Genomic DNA, 20,396 nt, shown 5'->3' with positions numbered 1-20,396 from the left:
CCGCGGCTCGGGGGCGCGGCGTCGTCGTGACGTCACGGCGGTGACGGAAGTGTCAGTACCCACGGGGGGCGGGGCGGACTGCGTTTCCCATCGGCCCCTGCGGCGGTCACATGACCGGGGCGGGCGGAAGATGGCGGAGCCGCCGGGCGCCGCAGCCGAGGACTCGTGGGGGAAGGTGGGTCCGTTCTCCGGGGCGGGCGGGTGGGGGGAGCGCCGGGTGGGGCGGGAGGGCCGGGGGTGCTGCGGGGGCAGCCCCGGGGCGGGCCGGGCGCGGGGTCCCGTTCGCCGCCCCAGCCGCGCTGATGTTTCTCCTCCCGCCCGCCTCGGCCCCGCACAAGGTGGACGCAGCGTACGGCGACAATGGCCTGGATTCGGGTACGTGCCCGGCCGCCCCGCGGCTGCGTGTCCCGAGCACCACGGGCACGGCGGCTGCCCCGTGACCGCCCGCCCCGTTCCGCCCGGTTTGTCGCTGACTCTGTCACCTCTTCCAGCGCTCTTCATGGAGAACGCCAGGAAAGGAAGCATCGTGTCCCGGGCCAACAGCATCGGCTCCACCAGCGCCTCGTCTGTCCCCAACACAGGTGGGCGGGCGGCAGGTGGTCCCTGCGCGTCGGGGGCTCCAGCTCCTGCCCCGGTTCCGGGGCTGTGAGCTCAGCGGGGCGGGATTCCCAGCCCTGGGTGGACAGTGGGAGCAGCGCTGGAGTCTCTGGGTGTCCAGCGCAGCAGGAGCTGGGAACTGACCGGGCTCTGATGCCTTCCCAGGGGATCTGCAGGCATCTTCCCTGCCCAGCTCTGCCAGGAGAGGGGAAAGGTCTGCAGGGACCCTTGGCCCGACGTGCCACCCCCTCCGCGGGCCTCTGTCCCCCTTCCCAAGCCAGTTCTCTCCTGCAGATGACGAGGACAGTGACTACCACCAGGAGCCCTACGAGGAGTCCTACAAGGACCGGCGCCGCCGGGCGCACACGCAGGCGGAGCAGAAGCGCCGCGACGCCATCAAGGTACCGGGGCCCGCGCCTCCCCCCTGCTGCTGGGAGCGGCCTTGGCTGCAGCATGGCAGGGGTTGATCCCTCTGGGAGCAGCAGGATCCCCCAGCTGAGCCACACACACACACACGTGCCATCTCTGCTTCCCCACAGAAAGGCTATGATGACCTGCAGGCCATCGTGCCCACCTGTGAGCAGCAGGACTTCTCCATAGGCTCCCAGAAGCTGAGCAAGGCCATCGTCCTCCAGAAAAGTGAGTCTTCAGGATGGGGAGAGGGGAAGTGTCCTGTTACCCCCCCCCCAATGCCTCCCTAGAGCCCAGACCTTCTGGTGGGATGGTGCTCGAGGGGAGCCCAGTGCTGGTCCCTCCACCCACCTACTGCCCCAAGGAGCTTCAGGGCAGCTGGGGCTGCCCAGGCTCAGGCACCTCCTGTGGGGATCTTGGGGGCTCCAAGTGTGTGCTCAGATTCCCTTTATTTCTGAAACCGCTCTGGTCATGCTCAGCCATCGACTACATCCAGTTCCTGCATAAGGAAAAGAAGAAGCAAGAGGAGGAAGTTTCTACCCTCAGGAAAGACGTGATGGCCTTGAAGATCATGAAAGTGTAAGGGAGGAGCTGTTGGTTGCTGCCTTCTTCTTCCTGCTGTTCCACTCCCTCCTTTCAGGGCTCTGTGAGTACCTGCAGTGCTCTGCAGGCCTCAGAGCCTCCTGCCTGCCCCCCTGCCTGCCCTTCCCTGCCTGCTGCTACCATTTGTCCTCTTGTGGCTTGTTAGTGTAGGTCTGTATGGGGTCAGTTGGAAATCAGTGTGAAGGTGGGTTTAAGCCAGAACATGTATCTGCTCCCAGTGCTGGGAGAGGCTGCAGCTTCTCCGTGTTCATGAACTTGGATCTTCCACAAACGCCCTGTCCCAGCAGAGGCTCCAGGGAGCTCTGCCCCACAGAGGGGCTGGGGCTGCCAGGGGCCTTGCTGAGTGTGGGTACATGGTTGGTTTCAGGAACTACGAGCAGATTGTGAAAGCTCATCAGGACAACCCGAATGAGGGGAAGGACCAGGTCTCTGACGAGGTTAAGTTCAATGTTTTCCAAGGCATCATGGATTCCCTGTTCCAGTCCTTCAACGCCTCCATCTCAGTAACGAGTTTTCAGGAGCTCTCGGCTTGTGTCTTCAGCTGGATTGAGGAGCACTGCAAGCCCCAGGTGAGCAGGAGCCATGGGAGGGAACGGGCAGGGACCACAGTGCATATGCTGAAGAGACATGGGGAGGTGTGGCTGGAAGGTGGCAGGAAAGGACCTGGGGGACCTAATTGACAAGTGGTTGAATAAGAGCCAGCAGTGTGTCCAGGTGGCCAAGAAGGCCAGTGGCATCCTGGCTTGTCTTAGAAATAGTGTGACCAGCAGAAGTAGAGGTGATTGTCCCCCTGTCCTCAGCACTGGTGAGGCCACACCTGGAGTGTTGTGTCCAGTTTTGGGCACCTCAATTTGAGAGAAATCTCAAGGTGCTGGAGCAAGGACAGAGGAGGGCAATGAAGCTGGTGAAGGGCCTGGAGAATAAATCTGACGAAGAACGCTTGAAGGAGCTGGGAATGTTTAGTCTGAGGAAGAGGAGGCTGAGGGGAGACCTCATCAGTCTCTAACACTACCTGAAAGGTTATTGTAGAGAGGGTGGTGCTGGTCTCTTTTCACAGGCAATCAGTGACAGAACAAGAGGAAATGGCTTCAAGCTGCACCAGGGCAGGGTCAGACTGGATATTAGGAACAATTTTTTCACAGGAGGAGTGTTCAGACACTGGAACAGGCTGCCCAGGGAGGTGGTGGAGTCACCATCCCTGGATGAGTTTAAGGGTCGTTTGGATGTGGTGTCGGTGGAGAGGGGTGAGGGGAGAACTTTGTAGAGCAGGGATGATGGTTGGACTCAGTGATTCCAAGGGGCTTTTCCAACCTGAATGGTTCTGTGATTCTGGGGTGCTGAGGAGCAGGGTTGAGGCACTGGAAGTGGCGGAGTTGGGTCATGTTTGGACTTGGTGATCTCTTATGGTCTCTCCTCTGACCAGACGCTGCGGGACATCGTGGTGGGGGTCCTGCACCAGCTGAAGAGCCAGCTCTACTGACCCTGCCCGGCGCTGGGGACAGGCAGGGCAGGGCTGGAGCTTCTGTTATTTATTGTATGAACCACGAAACCAAACGGCGGCTGCGCAGCCACCTCTGCCTGCAGGTGCTGCCACCGTCCCTGCTACCAAATATCTGTAGGGCCTTGGCACGGGGGGGCACGAGTGCTGAGGAGGGGGCTGCTCAGGGGCCAGGGGGCCTCTGGCACTGGGGCTTGCTGGGGCTGCTGCTCCCTGGTGCAGCTGGAGGCTGTTGCTGTGTGCTGAGGAGACCCCTCTGCTTGGGGGGGGGGGGGTGGGCCAAGGGCCTTGCAGCTGGGCAGGGGGCAGAGAGCAAACCCCTGTGGCTGCACCTGTCCCAGGAGGAGGTGGAACTTTACAGACTCTCATGCAGAAGTAACATATTTTTCTATTGTGAAAAAAACAACTAAATAAATTTCACTGAGTGTTTTGATCATTTTCCTGTGTTTATTTCTGTTGTGGTGTCCCTGGAGCCTGGCTCCAGCCCCTTGGGGCTTTCCAGGGCTGCTGCACCCCCCACCCACCCCGACCCCAACACCCTGAACAGAGGAACCAGCTGGGGCAGAGCCCACCTGGGCCCAATGTGGGTGTGTGAGGGGCTGGGGCCTCCTGACCATGCCTGGAACACAGGAAAGAGCCCCAGTTCATCCACTGCTGAGGCACTGGCTGCCTTTTGTCCCTGGGACCCTGAGGACACTCCAGCCACACACCAACACCTCCCCTGCCCCCAGTGAGGAGCCGGGACAAGGACCATTCCCTCTACAGGCAGGGCCGTGAGGGGCTGGTGCTGAGTGACTCCCTCACCCACCCTCCCCAAAGCACATTAAAACAAGTGTATAAATGTGCAGGACCAGCCCAAGCCCTGCGAAAAGAGGCCAAAAAAAAACCCAGAACAACCAGCCCAAAAGCAGAACTCCAGCATCAGCTCCTCTGCCCTCCCCCTCACACGGCCGGCGGCAGCGCGACGCCCTGGTCCTCGTCAGTCTCGATCCCGACCTCGTCCTGAGGGAGCAGGGGGGCTGAGCTGGGGGGATCAGCTGGGGGGGGCTGAGCTGGGGGGGCTGAGCTGGGGGAATCAGCTGGGGGGGCTGAGCTGGGGGGCTGAGCTGGGGGGATCAGCTGGGGGGGCTGAGCCGGGGGGCTGAGCCGGGGGGCTGAGCTGGGGGGGGCTGAGCTGGGGGGCTGAGCTGGGGGGATCAGCTGGGGGGGCTGAGCTGGGGGGCTGAGCTGGGGGGATCAGCTGGGAGCTCAGCTGGGGGTGGCACCAGCCCCACAGCGCCCAGTCTTGGTACTCACAAAGAACTGCTTCTTGCTCTTGGGGTACCCCTCCAGGATGGCATCCAGCAGCTCGGTTGCCTGGTGAGTCAATGTCCCCCCGTGTCACAGCAGGGCTGTCACTGCCCCCTCCCCCAGCCCCACTGCACAGCAGGGCTGTTTTTGGCTGGTTTTGGCTGTTACCATTCGCTTCCTCCTCCGCCACTCCCTGCGGTACAGCTGCTGCTCCCTGCAGACCTGCCCCAGACACAGCACTGAGAACCCCCCGGGAGCGGCCGGTGCCCCGGGCCCAGCCCCAGCAGCTCTACCTGCTCTTTTTCTTCCGGTGTGACGTGGTTGGTGGCACACTTGATCTTCTCCAGCTTCTCCGTGTAACTTGCACAGTCCTTCCTCAATGCCTCGACCTCTTTGGCCATCTCAGGGCTTGTCATGGAGCTGTTCAGCTCCTTCAGCTCTGGAAGGGAGGCACCCGTGACCCGCAGGGCCGAAGCTGCCCGTGCCCCTCGGCCCCAGCAGCTCCCGGTGCTGCGGGGGCTGGCAAGGCTGGGCTCACTCACGCGCCTCCAACTGCCGGCAGCTCTGCTGCAGCTCCTGCACTTTGCTGGAGAGAGCGCTGATCTGCCCATCCAGGGAGCGGAGCTCCGCGTCGCTGGCGGCCGGGAGCTGCTCCTGCGGCGAGGCGGGCGTCAGGGGGGCGGGGACCGGCGGGACAGCCCCCGGGGCCGGGGCTCACCTGGTCGGCGAAGTAAATCTTCTGCTTCCCGTAGGTCTTCTCGCGGACGCGGCCCTGCTGCGCCAGCTGCTCCAGCGCCTTCACCACGGCCTGGGGGCGGGCGCCGTCAGCCGAGCCCCGCGCCCCCGCCCGCGCCCCGCCCCGGCCCCGCTCACCGCCTTGCCCAGCCCGTGCTCCCGCTGCAGGTTCCCGAAGGCGTCCTGGGCGCTGTACGGCCGGTTCTGCTCCCGCAGGTACCGCAGCAGGACGGCGGCGGCGCCTCCTGGGGGCAGCCCCGATCAGCGCGGCCGCGGGGCCGCCCGCCGCGCCCGGTCCCACTCACGGCGCCCGGTCCCACTCACCGCCCCGGTCCCACTCACCGCCCCGGTCCCACTCACGGCGCCCGGTCCCACTCACCGCCCCCGGCGCCGTCGCGGCCTTTGCTCATCCTGCGGCTCCGCTCGTCCCGCTCCCGCCGCGGGCGCTGACGCACTTCCGGCGCGACGGGCCGAAAAACCCCGTCCCGAGGAGGGGGGCGGAGCCACGCCCGCGGGCGGGGCCTGCCCTGCAGAAACCCCGCCCCCTCCGCAGACCACGCCCTCCCCCCCCAACCACGCCCCCGCCCCCCTCCCCCCCCGCGGATTCAGACACAGCGGCCGCTCCGGGTCCCACGGGACGATCTTTGCTGCACAACGTGACGGAACCGGGGTCTATGGCTTAGAAAGAGCGACGGGGCGCGGGGGGAGGCGGGGCCGGGGCTCGCGCCGTCCCGACGCTGCTGGTTTGTTCACGTGACCACAACGGGCACGGGCTCGTTGGTCGCTGGTGGCTCGGGAGAGTCCCCTGCTCGGTTCCTACCGGCACAGGGCTGGGAAGCAGGGGGGCTGTTCCCGGGGCCAGCACAGAGCAGCCCCCTGCAGAGAAGGGAGCTCGGGGACTCCAGCACATTGTCCTCGATGAGAGTGACACAAGAGCAGCTGCCATCGTGGGGCTGCCGCCCTCCCAGTCTTATTGCCGTGGTGTCTTGTACAAAACAGCATCACCAGAGCTGGAGCTGAGGGGGGGGGTCATGGCAGGGGCCAGACACCATCATGTCCACAACGGGAGTTTGTTTTTACCCAGAGCTGGATAGTGCTGGGAGAGAAGACTTGGATTCTGGGCACATTTTAGGAGTGGGGAATGGTTGTCTTAGAGACAGAACAGCATTGAGTTCCAGACACAAAGTCTGGGGGAACCAACCCCTTCCCCTGGTCATGCACCCTGGGTTGGCTCCAAGATTGTCCTTGGTTGGTCTGAGCGATGGTCACTGGAGCTGCAGCCACCAGGGTTATTGTCTGAGGTGAAGTTTGGAACAAGCAGCGTCCTGGCAGGCAGTGCAGGGCAGCGCAGGGTGAGTGTGGAGCTATCACAGCAACGTCTCTTCCCTATGAATTACAGTGTAGTTTATTTTAAAATCCAAGCGAGGCTACAGAGTCACAGGTCACAGTGGTGTTCCCAGCCAGGACCGGCTGTCACGTCACTCACACCCACACAGGAGACGAACTAGGTACCTGTGCTTTTCCTTCCAGGATTCCCCTCCACAACGTGCCACAGAAAACCAGAGGGAGGTGGTGGGGCTGCTTATTGGCCCCGTGAGCCCGTGGGATCCAGCTGGTTCAGCTCGGACTGATCCAGCAGTTCAAAGTCATCCCCTTCTGCATCCGTGTCCAAGTCCGAGCTGGCTGCTCTGAGATAAGTCTTTGCAGCTCTCTGGGGGCGGTCGGAGGGGCCTGGCTGAGGGGCCCCAGACAGTGCCAGCTGGATCATCCCCCTGGTGACAAACCCTGCGATGTTGTCAGTGAGGTTCTGCACGGAGGGCAGCGTGACGGGCCCCTCCTGGTCGTAGGGGAGATGCAGATCCTCCATCCCTGGAGGGCGGTAAGCCAGACTCGGGATCCCAATGCTGGTGTCATCTTCGTCATCCATGCCCGTTGCTTCCGGGTTTATGGAAGGGAAGTCTGGGAGATCTCTGGCAAAAGACTCTTCTGGGTCACTGTGACCGTCCAGGTCTAGAAGAGGACAAAGTGCTTTAAATAAACAGCAGATGCCAAGCACCCCTCAGGGAAGGGCAGCACAGCACATTCAGGCTGGGCCATTACAGCCCCAGACAGACCGTCTCTTGTCATCACAGACCAGAGGCTCTTTCATCTCCCCACACTCAGCTACTGGGATGTCACTGGCTGTTCAGCTCAGCCCACAGGAAGGTATACTGCTCCAGCCTGCATGCCCCCCTCAGCTTGCATCCCCCCCAAGCCTACATCCCCACAGGCAGAGAAGAGCAGAGCAGGATCCACGTCTGAGGAGCAGCTGTCACTGCTCTGCTAAAGCACCAAAGGAACTAACTAGGAAGTTCAGCCCTGAAAAAACAGGCAGTTGCCTCTTATCCCAGCCAGTAAGACAAACATCCACCAGCCAGACCGCAAAGACAGAAGGCCATGAATGCACCTTCCCTCCCACACCTCCCAAAACCTGCCCCTCCTCTCACCTTCTGACCCCTCTGTCAGGGGGGTCTGGCCCCGTGAAAGGTTAAAAATCCCATTTTCAGTGTAGGAAACCTCAGCATCTGAATGCTCTGAGTCAGAAATGGTGAGTTCCTTGGCGACCATGGAGTCATCCAGCTTTGAAATAGGAGATAAAATTGAAAAAATCAATACTGGAAAGCTTATTCCTGTGCCACTGTTCAAAACCTGTAATCCAGTGGCCACCAGTTAAACCCAGTCCTCAGGGGAGGCTGCTGCCTCAGGATCATTTCATACTTCACTGCCCAGCTGTGGAGACAGCAGCTGGTACAGGCAGCACTGGACATATTTGAGTGAGACAGAACGGGAAAGACCCCTATAACAGGAGAGAATCCTCATCTGATTTTCCATCCCAACTCAGCTACAGCAGGGGCCCTGTTCACCTCAGCTCTTCTGTTTCATTACCTTGGGACAGAAGGCAGCAAGCTCCTCCTCACTGTCACTCCCATCATCCGCCGCCTCCTGGTTCAGGGATCTGCGACGCGCTGCCAGAAACCAGGAACAAACCTTATTGCTGCTGCCAGAATCAGCCCTGAGCTGGCAAGCTTGGACAGAACCCCACACAGCAGGCTTTGTCCCGCAGCACAGCAACGTGATCATTTCTGACTGGGGCAGCAGCAGAGCTTTAGCTGAGATGAACACACTGACAGCAGCAACCTGAGCCTTCCTCCTCCCCTCCCTCCAGTGCAGTGCAACATGGGACACACGGTTCTGGCAGCTGAGAAAGGAGTGGCTGACACCAACTGCTCACGGGGAGATGCCTGTGGAGGCCGAGCTGCCTCTCTGCCTCCCACAGCAGTTGTGAGCATTTGCCAGGGTGCCAGAGCCACGGCCGTGCCCGCGTGCAGCCCTGCTCCCTCCGAGGGCGGGGCACAAGCACCCTTCCCACACTTACGTTGTTTCTCCCGCTGCTTTGATATCATGTAGCCTCGAACGCTGAAATCCAGCCGCTGCAGAGCTGGCTCCAGCTTCATGTACATGCGCTGCCCCAGCCTGTGGTACACAGCCAGGGGCCACAGCAGGATGAACAGCACTGAGGTAAGTGGGAATGCTGGTTAGAGGTTTGTTCAGGATGGCAAACCCGCTTAGAGACGCGGTGTAACACACAGGGTGAGAGCTGAGCACTGAAGGCAGGGAGGCAGGTGGGACTGGGGCAATCCCCTCTGCCAATTTAACAGAACTGAGAGGCCAACCTATTAGTGCTCAGACCTACGGTCACTGAGCACTCAGACATGTTCTCTCTGGACCAGAGACCTTAGAGTCTTGGTCGAGAACCACCACATTCCAGGCAGAATGTGTTATTTTAAAGCAATTCACACAAGCTTTCCTTTTGAGCAGAAGAGGCCCATCCCTCAGACATTCAGATCCCACTCATCTCTACCCCTTTCACTTAAGCCTGTATTGGCACAGAGATCTACTTACACAGCAAGTAAGAGAGCAGGAGCCCGGGGATGTACCGGCCCAGGACAGCCAGGAACGTGAAGACTCCACACACTAGAAGGCAAAACTGCAGACAAGGGAGGCAGTGAGTTTCCAGGATTAAGTGGTGGATTCACCCAGTTCTTGCTCTGTGCAGGCTCTAGGTCGAGTCTTCACTCCAAGGACAGTGAAGCCTCCCCAGGGCTCAGGGACCTGCCCGAGGGGCAGCGCAGCCATAGGCTGGGCAGCAGGGCAGGGCTCCTCAGTGAGGAGCTCCCTGAGGCTGGCATGCTAGAAGGAAGAGGCTAAAGGAGACAGAACTCTCCCAGGTGAAAAGGACAAGGACAGTATCACTGTCTCACAGGCTCCTGTTTGCATAAGTCTCAAAATAAATACAAAAATCTTGACACACTTTCTCAAACTGTTCAAATCCAATGGGGGAGACAAACCAAATACTGTAAAAAGCTGGAAAGCTCCAGAAGGAGCAGCTGCATTTTCCCTTCACTGGTGCATAACGTGCCAACACTCACTCTCTCCCGCCTCCACCACAACCCGATTATTCTGCTGTGCTTCCTCCTCCTCTCCAGCACCTCCCAGCCCTGCTGCTGTGGTCCCCTCCCATGTCCCAGCGCACTCCGCCGATGCCACCACAAAGGGACACAAGCAGTCAGCAGAGGCTCACACCAAATACTGTGTTTGCTGAGCTCTGCACATTCTCACCTTCCCAGGGTTCTGCCTCTTGAAAATGAAGAGGTTACTCAAGAAGCTGGTCCCAGCCACCCATCCTTCAGCCAGATGGTGACAGAGCTCTGGCACTCCAAGCAGTCGAGGGTGAACGTATCCCCAGCTGCACCGAGGGGAAGAATTTGGGATCAGATACTACTGCCTCAATGACAGTGCAGAAGTCACTAGTGACAAGCACTTGTCTCCATTCTACCTTCCTTCCCCCCAGCTGCTGGGCTCTACAGATGAGGATCAGCCTTCCAAACCACCACCTTGCTAAAAGCTGCATTTCTATGCACTGTCCTACCATATCCTGGCTATCCCAGAGCAGCCAAGCAGGGGTTCCAGTCACTCACTCTTGACTTAGGCTGGTTTCTGTGCTGCTGGCAGGAAGGGCAGTGCAGAAGCAAACCAAGCTAATGCGTTTGCTTTCTCTGCATTTATCTGGTCAACTGCAACCCCCAAGAATTCAGCACAAGGTTTACAAGCAGCCTTGTACCTTACTTAATATATTCAGGCACTACAGAGACATTGTCTTTGGCAAGGTCTATCACACATATGGGGACATTAGGGACGGCAATTCCTTTTGTACCTGGGCTTCTTGAAAGAGGGAAAAAAAAAAAAAAAGCCAGTCATTTGGCAAGAGCTCAAGTGATTTAATCTGGGGCTGAGCACCCAGCACAGCTCAGCAGCAAGGTGTGCCCAGACAGAAAGGTGTTATTAGTGAGACAACACCCCAGCGTTTCCCAACCCACTATTAATGCTGCAGTCAGACCATAACTATGCAGTAACAACTCTGGGACAAGCCTGTTAAATATTCCCTATGGAGCTTCAGAAGACTTCATAATTTCAAAAAAAATGTTGTTTTCCTGCTACTGGAAGCCTGTACAAAAGGAATTGCTTTTAACCAATCCACCCAGTGGCAGGGGAAGGTTTACAACACTCAAGCATTACCAGAGGTCAGTAAAGGCAAAGACTGAGTGTAACACAATGATCTGGGCAAGTCAAAAACTTGTAACAATGGCGTGACAGAGCCCAGGGCTCCATCCCCCTCCCTCAGCAGCTCCCTTCTCCCCGGCCACTCCTCGCTCAGAGCCGACATTCCAAGCACGTGCAGGGGATCACAGCACAGTACCAGGCAGCAGGTGGTTCATTCAGCTTCCTACCTCTCATTGTCTAATTCATCAGGTCTTGACACTAAAATATTAAGAACAGACACAACATTAGCTGCAAGGAATGTGCCATGAGAATGCTGTGTTCTTGGGATTTAAGTAAAGCTTTAAGGTGCTGGGGAATAGCTGGAAAAGACATTAACTGTAATTAAGAACCCAAGATGCATCACTCCATAGCACATTATGAACGTGTAAGTGTAAGAGCACAAGACTTCAGGAGAGGGTCTTTGCTGCTCCTCAGTACTGGCTGGACCTTGTCTGGACAGTGACAGGTATCAGCAAAACCCACCTCATCTGTCTCCCCTCACCCCGCACCCTCCCAGATGGTAGGGGAAGAACAGCTTGCTTACTGAGAGGCACCAGAGATTTAAGTCTTTGGTATTTTCTCACCCAGGCTGGAATTTGAAAAGTGACCCAGGGATGTACCAGTTATCCTGACAAATCAAAATCCAGGCCAGGAGGGAGCTGGGCAGACAGTTCCTATCACCTCAGCTGCAGAGCCTGAGCCAGGCTGCTGCTACAACCTGAGGAAGACTTCAGTGTCTTCCCAGACAGCACAGGAGCTGAAGCAGAAAGCAGGGAGTTGTCCTTCCTGGTTAGTGAGCCCACAGACCACCCCTGAGCCCACAGACCACCCCCCTGCTCAGCCCAGCCTGTCCCTGCAAGGCCAGGGACCCCTGTGCTGCTGAGGGTGTCGGCACTGAGGGGTGCATCATGTCAAATAACAGAACTGCTCCCTGTGCTCTGAGCTCCACAGCAACATCCTTGCACTGACACCTCCACTCAGCAGCAAGGCTGGGACTCATCTCCATCCCCAAAAGAGAAGCTGGTTTATTACAGACTCTGAGGAAGAATCCAGACATATTCCATGTATGCTTCAACTTCTCACTCTGATGCTGAACACTCAGAAGGTGAATCGCTGCTTCCAAACCTGAACCAGTTCATGTACACCAGATGTTTCAAGATTATGAGACAAACACCACTGTCACAAGCATGGAAAGCTTCTCTTTTCTATGGGTTCAGATTTTCCAGCTCCAGAAGAACATGCCTACAGTATTCTCATTTGCTCCTAGACTCACAAAACTAAACCTCTGGAATTTTGCCTCTGTAACTCAGGCTGTGCAGAGCCTCTGCACCTCTAGGGCTGAAAACAGCGCTTGATTCACTGGTATCGACTCAAACGTTGTAACTTACCTGCAATTTCAGGCCAGATTTTGTGCTTCCACTGATCTAGACAAACTACTACAATGAGGGTAAATGCAACCAGGAACAGCAAGCGAAGAGAAGTCAGAGCAAAAAACCTACAAAGAAACAAACACAGGGGTACTGGCCAGACCTGACAAAGAAAAGGGGTGACACAAACTAATGCAAAACCTCATAAACTGTTAGAGCCAGGGAAAAGGGAGCAAGTGCTAATCGTCAGCAGCCAGCCTAGCGGGAGCTCGTCAGGCCGCGAGAGGGACCTTATCTGCGGGCACAGCCCCGCGGCACGGCCCCCGCCGCCCCTCCTCCCGCGCGCAGGACAGCTTGGGGGTTACTGATTAATTTTATGTTTCAGGCAAGAGGAAAAAGTGCTGAGGGGGACGGGGCCGAGGCAAACATCAGCACTGCCAGGTCCCCTCGCCAGCTCAAACAGGCCTCGGGCTCCAGGCTCGGCTCCCACCGCGACCCGTCCCCCGGCAGCGCGGCGGGCCCAGGGGAGAAGGGGCCCGGGGGGAGACGAGCGGGCGGGCAGGCCGGGCCGGCACCGCCCGCCCAAGACTCGCCGCCGCGGGGGAAAACAAACCTCCCGCGGCCCGGGGCAGGAGAGGGCCCGGGGCTGCGGGCCCCGCCGCGCGGAGGGGCCTGGGGAGACGCGCTGTCACACGGGGACCGCCACCCGGCCCGCCCGGGAGAGGGCCCGGCCCGGCCCGGCCCGGCCCCGCCGCTCACCAGAACAGCCCGTGCGCCGCCGCCCAGCACAGCGCGCTGCGGCCCGGCCGCTCCCAGACCAGCGCGGCCTGCACGGCGCTCAGCAGCGGCTCGTAGGGCCCCAGGCGGCCGCGCAGGGCCGCGCTCAGCGCCTGCACCCGCCGCTGCCGCTCGCCGGCCCCGCCGGGCCGCGCCGCCGCCATCGCTCCCTCCCGGCATCAACATCCGCCCGGCCCGCGCGCGCGCGGCCGCGGCCGCCGACATGGCGGCCCCCGTGGCTGGAGCGACGCTGCTATGGGCGCCGCCATGTTGGCGCAGGCGCAGCCGCCACTGTTTGCCAGCGCGCACGCGCGTTGCCGGGGCGCCGCGAGGGCGGTGCTGAGCCTCGCGCTCCCGGAAGTGCCCTGTGCGCACGCGCAGCACCGTTGGCGCCGCGCGGGAGGCGGCGGGCGCGGAGCGGAGCGGGGCCTGGGCCGCGATGCCGCGGGAGATCATCACCCTGCAGCTGGGCCAGTGCGGCAACCAGAGTGAGCGGGCCCGGGGGCGGGCGGCGGCGGCCGGGGGAGCGCGCCCCGGCGGGGCCGGGATGCTAAGGGGGCGGGGGCGGGGCCTGGCGGGCGGGGGTGGGGCCTGATGCGGGGGCGGGGCCTCGGGGACCGGGGATGCTCCGGGGACCGGGGATGCTCCGGGGACCGGCCCCGGTCCGGCCCGTCTGACCGCTCCCCCCGCAGTCGGGTTCGAGTTCTGGAAGCAGCTCTGCGCCGAGCACGGCATCAGCCCCGAGGGCATCGTGGAGGAGTTCGCCACCGAGGGCACCGACCGCAAGGACGTCTTTTTCTACCAGGTACTGCCGGCCCGGCCCGGCTCCTGCTTCTGCAAGCGGGGTGTTGTGGAGGCTGAAGCTGCCACAGACACCCCTGCCAGACCCCCCCAGCGCCGGCCCGTGTGCTGGGGCAGCTGCACACCCGTGCCTGCCCCCTGCTCAGGACACGCTCTGGGGCACGCAGAGGCTGCAGCACAGACAGGCCCTGCATGAGGCATTTCCCTCCTTCGGCCCTACCCACCCCTGTGCCGTGCTCGGCCAGGGGGTGGCACATGGAGACCCAGTTTCTCACCGGGATCAGCGGCCCTGGGCTGCGACTGCAGCATGATCTCACTGCTCCTGTTACAGGCAGATGATGAGCACTACATCCCACGGGCCGTGCTGCTGGACCTGGAGCCCCGAGTTATCCACTCCATCCTGAACTCCCCTTATGCCAACCTGTACAACCCAGAAAACATCTACCTGTCAGAGCACGGAGGGGGTGCTGGGAACAACTGGGCCAGTGGCTTCTCCCAGGTAACAGCTCGAGTGCTCTGGATGCCAACACAGCTCTGCCCGTGGGGCTTTGTCATGGCTGCTTCACATCAGGCTCCACAGGTGGTTTCTGAAGAACACCTCATCATTCAGCAGGGACTTGTGCCTGGTGCCCTGTGGCACAGGGTGACATTGCCAGTCTGACTTAGCTTCTCACCAGGCTTGAGCAGCTCTTCCCCATGTTCTGTGGGAAAGGAACAAATCTTGGTCTGGTCTCTCTTGCAGGGCGAAAAAATCCATGAAGATATTTTTGACATAATAGACAGAGAAGCTGATGGGAGCGACAGTTTGGAAGTAAGTAAACCAGGGGATTTGGATCCTGCTTGGTGTTTTTTGAGCCAGACTTCTGTTTTGCAAGGTTGAACTGAGCCCTCTGGTGTGCACAGACTTCCTCAACTTCATGGTGCTGAGCAGAGAACATGTAGAGAGGTGAACAAGGGAAAGGTCTTTCCCATCACTACTGCATCTGCCAGGCTTCCCCAGAAATCTTCTTCCTGTATGCTCAGGGGAGAGTCTTCTGCCCCAAATGCTGCAGGATACAGTTGCCAGGAAGAGTTCCAGGCGTTACGGTGTTTTTTCCTTTCCCTGCCGTGGCTCTTTCCCAGCAGCTGGAGCAGGACACACACCACTCGTCCTCCCAGGAAGGCCCCGTGGGTTGGGAAGTCTCTGCTGCCCCTCTGCCTGCAGGAGGCTTCTTGCACCCAGAGTTCCTGAGTGGTTTGCAGTCCAGGGGGGGTGCAGACAGCTGCAGCTTCATTTTCTCCCTGCTCAAAGGGTACTGGGGGCTCCGGCTGCTCCACTGCTGGTGCAGCCTCAGCACCCGCTCCCTGGTGTTTGTGTCACGCTGTCATGTGGCAACAGGGAAGGGAAAATGTCATCATGAAATCAGTTGGCAGCAGATCCAAGAGCCCATTGGGGGACCTGCAGCAGGTGGGAACTGCCCTGAAGTCAGGCAGGGGGAATTTGGGCCTGGGCACTCTGGAAGAAGGGGAAGGACATGGAGGACCTGAAGAAAGGGCTGAGAACAGGAGCCTCCATTTTGTGTGACTGGGCCCTGGAGGTGACGTTGGAGCTATTGTCATCTGTTCTGGGGTGAGAGGAGTCCAGGAGGCTCCTGAGTTGCACACTGTGGTGTGTGCAGAGATGCAGATTCCTCTCACACATGTCCTGACGAGCATGTGGCTGTCACCAGGTCTGCAGGGGCCAGGGCTAACCTCTGTCCCATTAGTGTTGGCTCCAGGCTCTTACTTGTCCCGGGGGCAGTTCTAACCTTGACTGGCAAGTCCCTGAGAAGCTGGTAGCCATGTCAGAGCTCTGCCTGCACCAGGGGCTGAGCTGGGCCTTCATCTGGTGTTCTGCTTCCTCCCAGGGCTTTGTGCTTTGCCACTCCATTGCCGGTGGAACTGGCTCCGGGCTGGGCTCGTACCTCCTGGAGAGACTGAATGACAGGTGAGCACTGAGCCCTGTCCCCTTCCCTGGGCAGAGCCTGGCCCGGCACCCTGCCAGCGCTGACTCAGAGCCGCCGCCCCCACCCAAACACTCTTGTGCAATCCTGGCTCCCTGCCCGGGAGAGGGATGGCTCCTCATGCCCTGGGGACTTCAGAGGCTCCAAAACTGGACTGTGCTGTCCAAGCTGCTTTCCCTCAGCCACTCTTAACCAGGCAGCTGCCTTCTGGCAACCTGGCTGTGCAAAGAGGGCTCTAGCTGTGGGCTCTGAGCTGCTGTCCCTGCCTGTTTCAGCCTGCAGCCTCTCTGGGGATGGCTCAGCCTCGCCTGCAGGTCTGTCTGCAGCCTATGCTGCTGGGGTAGGCTCTGCTGGGACAAACTCTCCCTCCCTGGAAGCTGACTCTGGCACAAAGCCCTGGTGACTCATTGCTGTCCTGAGCCCTGGAGACTGCAAAGGGAGCTGTGGGAGGAGAGAGTGCTGCCTTGGTGCTGTTAACCCTTGGCTGGGTTTTCTCACCAGGTATCCCAAGAAGCTGGTGGAGACCTACTCGGTGTTCCCAAACCAGGATGAGATGAGCGATGTGGTAGTGCAGCCATACAACTCCCTGCTGACGCTGAAGAGGCTGACACAAAACGCTGACTGCGTGGTAAGAGTCCCTGCATGGCAGCCCTGTCCCTGTCCCCAGCCCTTGTTGGGAGTGCCACAGAGTGTCCCATCTGCCTGTGCAGCCCCAGCCGCAGCAAGGAGTCCACCCCTGTCCAAGCAGCTGTGGCACTAGGGACAAGGGCTCTGTGCTAAGCCTTGCTGAGCTGTCTGGCTTCACTCAGGATGCAGCGGGTCCTGCCTGTGGCCATGGGGATGGGCTGTGCTTCCCACAGCCCTCTGCTCCTTTCAGGCACTGCTCCCAGCACCCACACCCCCCATCCACGTGGCATCCTCAGCCTTTACCAGATCCCAGCCAGGACACTTCTTGTTCTCCCAGCATGTCCCTGCATGTGGCAGGGCACGAGCTGCTGGGGCTGGAGGGGGATTCAAGGCACTGGCCCAGAAGCAGCTCCCTGGAGAGCACTGGGAAGTACAGCCAGGACGGGTGGGAAGAGCTTCCATTGACAGTGTCGGTTATGCTCCAGGGATGACTCAGCTGATGGTTTCCAGTGTCTGCCACCTGCGGAGGGCTCTGCCAGGCTGTGGTGCTCAGGGACTCTGCTGCGTGATCTGGTGCTCATGGACACGTGGCTGGAGCTGCCCATCTGGCTGCCTCCAAGGCTCTTCACCGAGCTGGTCTGCTCTTGCAGGTGGTTCTAGACAACACGGCCTTGAATCGCATCGCAACAGACCGGCTGCACATTCAGAACCCATCGTTCTCTCAGATCAACCAGCTGGTGAGAAGGGTTCCTCTCTCTGGAGAAGCCAACACGGGGATTCCCTGCTGTCTGATTCAGTCTGCACCTGCTCGATGGGGTGGGGTTGGTGGTGGGCAGCCTGGAGCTGGGAGAAAGGTGCTCTGCCCTGCCTGGGGCTGCAGCCTCCCTAGCACAGCTGCCTGCAGCAGTGCCTGACCAAGCCCTGCAGTGCCAGGGCCACTGACCCTGTCTCTTTCTCCAGGTCTCCACCATCATGTCTGCCAGCACCACCACGCTCAGGTACCCTGGGTACATGAACAACGACCTCATTGGGCTGATAGCCTCGCTCATCCCCACCCCCCGGCTCCACTTCCTGATGACAGGGTACACGCCACTCACCACCGACCAGTCGGTAAGGCAGCCCAGGGCTCCCCTCCCTGCACCAGCTGCTGTGCTCACCATGTCACGTCCGCCTGTCCCGCCAGCTCCTGTGAGCTGTCACTGCCTGTTCCAAATCCCTGGCACGTGACTGTGTGTGGCATGAATCAGGTGTGAGGGAGCCGTGCTTGTGCTGCACCTCCCACTGCCACCACTGGGATGGCTGCTACAGCTGTGGGTGGGCTGGCAGCACCTGATCTGACCAAAATCACCCTGGGAAACACCCAGAGTGGGCCCAGCAACGCAGCCCTGCCAGTTCTGTTGTCCCATGGGCCACCAGCCCCTGCTGTTCTGGTCAGAATGTCTATCATTATCACACCAAGACTGACCATGGGCTTCAAGCATCAGCCCCTTCCTGGGGCTCAGTCTGTCTTGGGAAGGGACTGTCACTGTCATCCTCCACTGCATCCAGCACCTGATTTAGCTAGTCCCCAGCCAGTGTCCCCTCAGCCCCCCTTATGGGACTGGGGCTGTTCTGTGTTGAGGGGCACTCACCTGCCCGGCAGGAACCTAACAGCTGCTGTTCTCCTCTCGTGTGCATTTCCTCAGGATGTTGCTCAGAGACGCAAATCTGAAAAACTGCTGGCTCTGAAAAGGGTATCAAGTGTGTGGTCTGTCCTCCTGGGGAGGAGTGTGTGGGGGTTCAGCCAGCAGCTGATGGCACCAGGAGCTGATGGCCGCGCTGCTGAGCTGTCCTTGCCACAGGCAGGACCACCTCTGCCTGTGGCTCCGTGGCTGGCAGCAGTAGGCAAAGCCTGTGACAGCCCTTGAGGACTGCCGTGGCTGGTGCAGGGCCAGGTGGGGAGGGGGTGCAGCAGAGAGCAGCCCCTCTCTTCTCCCCCAGCCCGTCTCCTTGCCCAGGCAGGGGAACAGGATAAATGTTTGACAGCAGGAGCGTGTCCCTGTGGCTCTGGTCTCAGCTGGGCTTCACCCCACCCCCTGCTGCGCTGCCGGGGAGCAGCTCAGTGCCCTCATGTTGGAGCCCCCACCAGCGCTCCAGCTCCCAGCATGGCTGTGCCTGTTGTGTGGCTTTGGGATCCCCCTGTCCTGCATGTGGCCTTGCATGTGGCTCCATCCCCATGCATGTGCAGGGCAGTGGGGGGCATGGGCACAGCCGCCTCCTCCCACTCACCTCAGCTGCGCTTGTAGGTGGCCAGTGTGCGGAAAACCACGGTCCTGGATGTGATGAGAAGATTGCTGCAGCCTAAAAACGTGATGGTGTCTACAGGGCGAGACAGGCAGACCAACCACTGCTACATTGCCATCCTCAACATCATCCAGGGAGAGGTTGATCCCACGCAGGTGAGCTCCCACGCCCTTACAGCTGCCCATAGCAATGGCATAGCCTGCCAGAGAAGGGCAAAGTCACCATCTAGCCCTGGGGTGAGGCTGAGTGGTGCCTGAGAGCGGGCTCCAAGTTGCTTTTATGGGCCCTGGCCTCATGGAAAGGCCACTAGTCCCTTGCAGTGAGGAGCCTCCCAGCCTGACGTTGGCTGAAATCCCACTTCCTAGAGCCATGTGAGCAGCAGCTGCTGCCCCTTGCTCTCATCCTACCAGGTTCACAAGAGTCTTCAGCGGATCCGGGAAAGGAAGTTGGCCAACTTCATCCCCTGGGGTCCTGCCAGCATCCAGGTGGCTTTGTCCCGCAAGTCCCCTTACCTGCCCTCTGCACACCGTGTCAGTGGCCTCATGATGGCCAATCACACCAATATCTCCTCGGTGAGTACTTGTCCTCCGTTCTGCAGCCACTGTGCCAAAATCCTGTCAGTCCCAAACGTGTCTTCTCCAGGGGTGTCCCACAGCTATGGCAGAGCCTGCGGATGAAGGGAGGGTGGGGAGGTCCCAGCTGGGGCACAGCCAGGCTCAGCTCCTGTTCTCCCTGGTGCTGGCTGCAGCAGGACTCCCTTGCCCTGGACAAAAGCAGCCTCGACAGCACAAGCTGACCCTGAGTGCTGGCTGGGTGCAGGGTAGCAAATACTCCCCTGCCTTCCCGCCCACTGGTCCCCTCCCAGGCAGCAGCCTGAGCTCAGGCTCCCATCCCTACCCCGCAGGGTCCCTGGGAAGCTCTGGCCCCACTGACCTCTGTGCTTGTCTCCAGCTGTTTGAGCGGACGTGCCGGCAGTACGACAAGCTGCGCAAGCGGGAGGCCTTCCTGGAGCAGTTCCGCAAGGAGGACATCTTCAAGGACAACTTCGATGAGCTGGACAACTCCCGGGAGATCGTGCAGCAGCTGATCGATGAGTACCATGCAGCCACACGCCCCGACTACATCTCCTGGGGCACACAGGAGCAGTGAGTGCCCTGCCAGGGGACGGGAGGGTCCCATGGCCGCCTCCACGCACGCCGGCAGGGCTCATCTCTGCCGTGCCCACGTTCCGCACCCCTCTCAGCGCCGCCCGGCCGCGGTGGTGCCGTCACACCGGCCACACTGCGCCCCGCGGCGGGAGCAGCTCCGCAGGGAGCAGCACTGCCCTGAAGCCCCTTGGCAGGGACAGCCCCTGCTCCACCTCATGCCCTGGCCCAGGCTGGGACTGGGACAGCTGCGCTGTGCCCGTGGGAACCTCCACCCACAGGAGCATGGCTGACTCGGAGGAGGATGAGAACGAACCTAGGGGCTTGGAATGGGCCTGGCCCAAAGAGCTGGGTGTGCACGACCCCTGTGGCCCAAGGCTCTGGGTGGCTGAGCTAGTCCTTGCCCTGGGCAGGAGCCTTGTGCCACCTCCACCAGATCAGGCCTGGGGCACAGGTTCTATCTATATTTTTGTAGGTTATTTTGCTTTAATAAAGGCTGTTCCTGCACTGACTCTGCCTGCACAGCTCCTGGAGTGCGCAGCCAAGCAGGGAAGTGGTTGCAGAGGCTGCCAGGGGCAGCACTCACCTTGCCCAGCTCACCCACACATCCCGGGGGGTGTATGGGACACTGGCAGCATCT

The 20,396-nt window shown here is 60.2% G+C and overlaps 4 protein-coding genes across 6 annotated transcripts; 2 read left to right on the top strand and 2 right to left on the bottom strand.

The window, feature by feature from the left end:
• The first annotated feature begins 69 nt into the window (after positions 1 to 69).
• MLX (MAX dimerization protein MLX) lies at positions 70 to 3,547 on the top strand. Its single transcript, XM_051640127.1, has 8 exons — positions 70 to 175; positions 339 to 375; positions 492 to 581; positions 892 to 998; positions 1,137 to 1,236; positions 1,488 to 1,587; positions 1,979 to 2,180; positions 3,035 to 3,547. The coding sequence occupies exons 1-8, from the start codon at positions 131 to 133 to the stop codon at positions 3,089 to 3,091; spliced, it is 738 nt and encodes a 245-aa protein (XP_051496087.1). The 5' UTR covers positions 70 to 130; the 3' UTR covers positions 3,092 to 3,547.
• Positions 3,542 to 5,679, bottom strand: PSMC3IP (PSMC3 interacting protein). Of its 2 annotated transcripts, XM_051640126.1 has the most exons (8): positions 5,514 to 5,679; positions 5,273 to 5,379; positions 5,118 to 5,207; positions 4,942 to 5,053; positions 4,693 to 4,838; positions 4,568 to 4,621; positions 4,406 to 4,465; positions 3,950 to 4,111 (listed from the first exon to the last, which is right to left on the bottom strand). In XM_051640126.1, exons 1-8 carry the CDS (start codon positions 5,542 to 5,544, stop codon positions 4,052 to 4,054), a joined length of 660 nt encoding a protein of 219 aa, XP_051496086.1. In that variant the 5' UTR covers positions 5,545 to 5,679; the 3' UTR covers positions 3,950 to 4,051. The 2 variants fall into 2 exon arrangements, with proteins under 2 accessions (XP_051496085.1, XP_051496086.1); XM_051640125.1 differs by having other exon boundaries at positions 3,542 to 4,111; positions 4,568 to 4,838.
• An 837-nt stretch (positions 5,680 to 6,516) lies between these two features.
• RETREG3 (reticulophagy regulator family member 3) lies at positions 6,517 to 13,122 on the bottom strand. Its single transcript, XM_051640124.1, has 9 exons — positions 12,901 to 13,122; positions 12,163 to 12,269; positions 10,963 to 10,993; positions 9,794 to 9,920; positions 9,077 to 9,161; positions 8,550 to 8,687; positions 8,060 to 8,139; positions 7,621 to 7,753; positions 6,517 to 7,144 (listed from the first exon to the last, which is right to left on the bottom strand). Exons 1-9 carry the CDS (start codon positions 13,080 to 13,082, stop codon positions 6,717 to 6,719), a joined length of 1,311 nt encoding a protein of 436 aa, XP_051496084.1. The 5' UTR covers positions 13,083 to 13,122; the 3' UTR covers positions 6,517 to 6,716.
• A 157-nt stretch (positions 13,123 to 13,279) lies between these two features.
• Positions 13,280 to 20,267, top strand: TUBG1 (tubulin gamma 1). 2 transcript variants are annotated; one of them, XM_051640121.1, is made up of 12 exons: positions 13,280 to 13,406; positions 13,611 to 13,723; positions 14,051 to 14,218; positions 14,462 to 14,530; positions 15,606 to 15,685; positions 16,203 to 16,329; positions 16,979 to 17,065; positions 17,289 to 17,438; positions 18,014 to 18,061; positions 18,614 to 18,766; positions 19,022 to 19,183; positions 19,563 to 20,267. In XM_051640121.1, exons 1-12 carry the CDS (start codon positions 13,358 to 13,360, stop codon positions 19,758 to 19,760), a joined length of 1,404 nt encoding a protein of 467 aa, XP_051496081.1. In that variant the 5' UTR covers positions 13,280 to 13,357; the 3' UTR covers positions 19,761 to 20,267. The 2 variants fall into 2 exon arrangements, with proteins under 2 accessions (XP_051496081.1, XP_051496082.1); XM_051640122.1 differs by lacking the exon at positions 18,014 to 18,061.
• Positions 20,268 to 20,396: the final 129 nt, after the last annotated feature.

The sequence above is a fragment of the Apus apus genome, chromosome 25, assembly GCF_020740795.1.
Source record: "Apus apus isolate bApuApu2 chromosome 25, bApuApu2.pri.cur, whole genome shotgun sequence".
In the NCBI taxonomy this organism is placed as follows: Eukaryota; Metazoa; Chordata; class Aves; order Apodiformes; family Apodidae; genus Apus; species Apus apus.
This window is presented reverse-complemented; position numbering and strand designations above follow the sequence as displayed.

What these genes read in the sequence shown, in the direction of transcription:
- MLX (XM_051640127.1), top strand. Translation starts at nt 131, where the DNA reads ATGGCGGAGCCGCCGGGCGCCGCAGCCGAGGACTCGTGGGGGAAG. An exon ending in CCGAGGACTCGTGGGGGAAG is followed by an intron (nt 176 to 338) that starts GTGGGTCCGTTC and finishes GCCCCGCACAAG; the next exon opens with GTGGACGCAGCGTACGGCGA. An exon ending in AGGAGCACTGCAAGCCCCAG is followed by an intron (nt 2,181 to 3,034) that starts GTGAGCAGGAGC and finishes TCCTCTGACCAG; the next exon opens with ACGCTGCGGGACATCGTGGT.
- TUBG1 (XM_051640121.1), top strand. Translation starts at nt 13,358, where the DNA reads ATGCCGCGGGAGATCATCACCCTGCAGCTGGGCCAGTGCGGCAACCAG. An exon ending in CTGGAGAGACTGAATGACAG is followed by an intron (nt 15,686 to 16,202) that starts GTGAGCACTGAG and finishes TTTTCTCACCAG; the next exon opens with GTATCCCAAGAAGCTGGTGG. An exon ending in TCTCTCAGATCAACCAGCTG is followed by an intron (nt 17,066 to 17,288) that starts GTGAGAAGGGTT and finishes CTCTTTCTCCAG; the next exon opens with GTCTCCACCATCATGTCTGC.
- RETREG3 (XM_051640124.1), bottom strand. Translation starts at nt 13,082, where the DNA reads ATGGCGGCGGCGCGGCCCGGCGGGGCCGGCGAGCGGCAGCGGCGGGTG. An exon ending in GATGAATTAGACAATGAGAG is followed by an intron (nt 9,921 to 10,962) that starts GTAGGAAGCTGA and finishes CCCTCGGTGCAG; the next exon opens with CTGGGGATACGTTCACCCTC. An exon ending in AAAGCAGCGGGAGAAACAAC is followed by an intron (nt 8,140 to 8,549) that starts GTAAGTGTGGGA and finishes GGTTTCTGGCAG; the next exon opens with CGCGTCGCAGATCCCTGAAC.
- PSMC3IP (XM_051640125.1), bottom strand. Translation starts at nt 5,544, where the DNA reads ATGAGCAAAGGCCGCGACGGCGCCGGGGGCG. An exon ending in GGCGGAGGAGGAAGCGAATG is followed by an intron (nt 4,466 to 4,567) that starts GTAACAGCCAAA and finishes TTGACTCACCAG; the next exon opens with GCAACCGAGCTGCTGGATGC. An exon ending in AGAGCAAGAAGCAGTTCTTT is followed by an intron (nt 4,112 to 4,405) that starts GTGAGTACCAAG and finishes CTGCTCCCTCAG; the next exon opens with GACGAGGTCGGGATCGAGAC.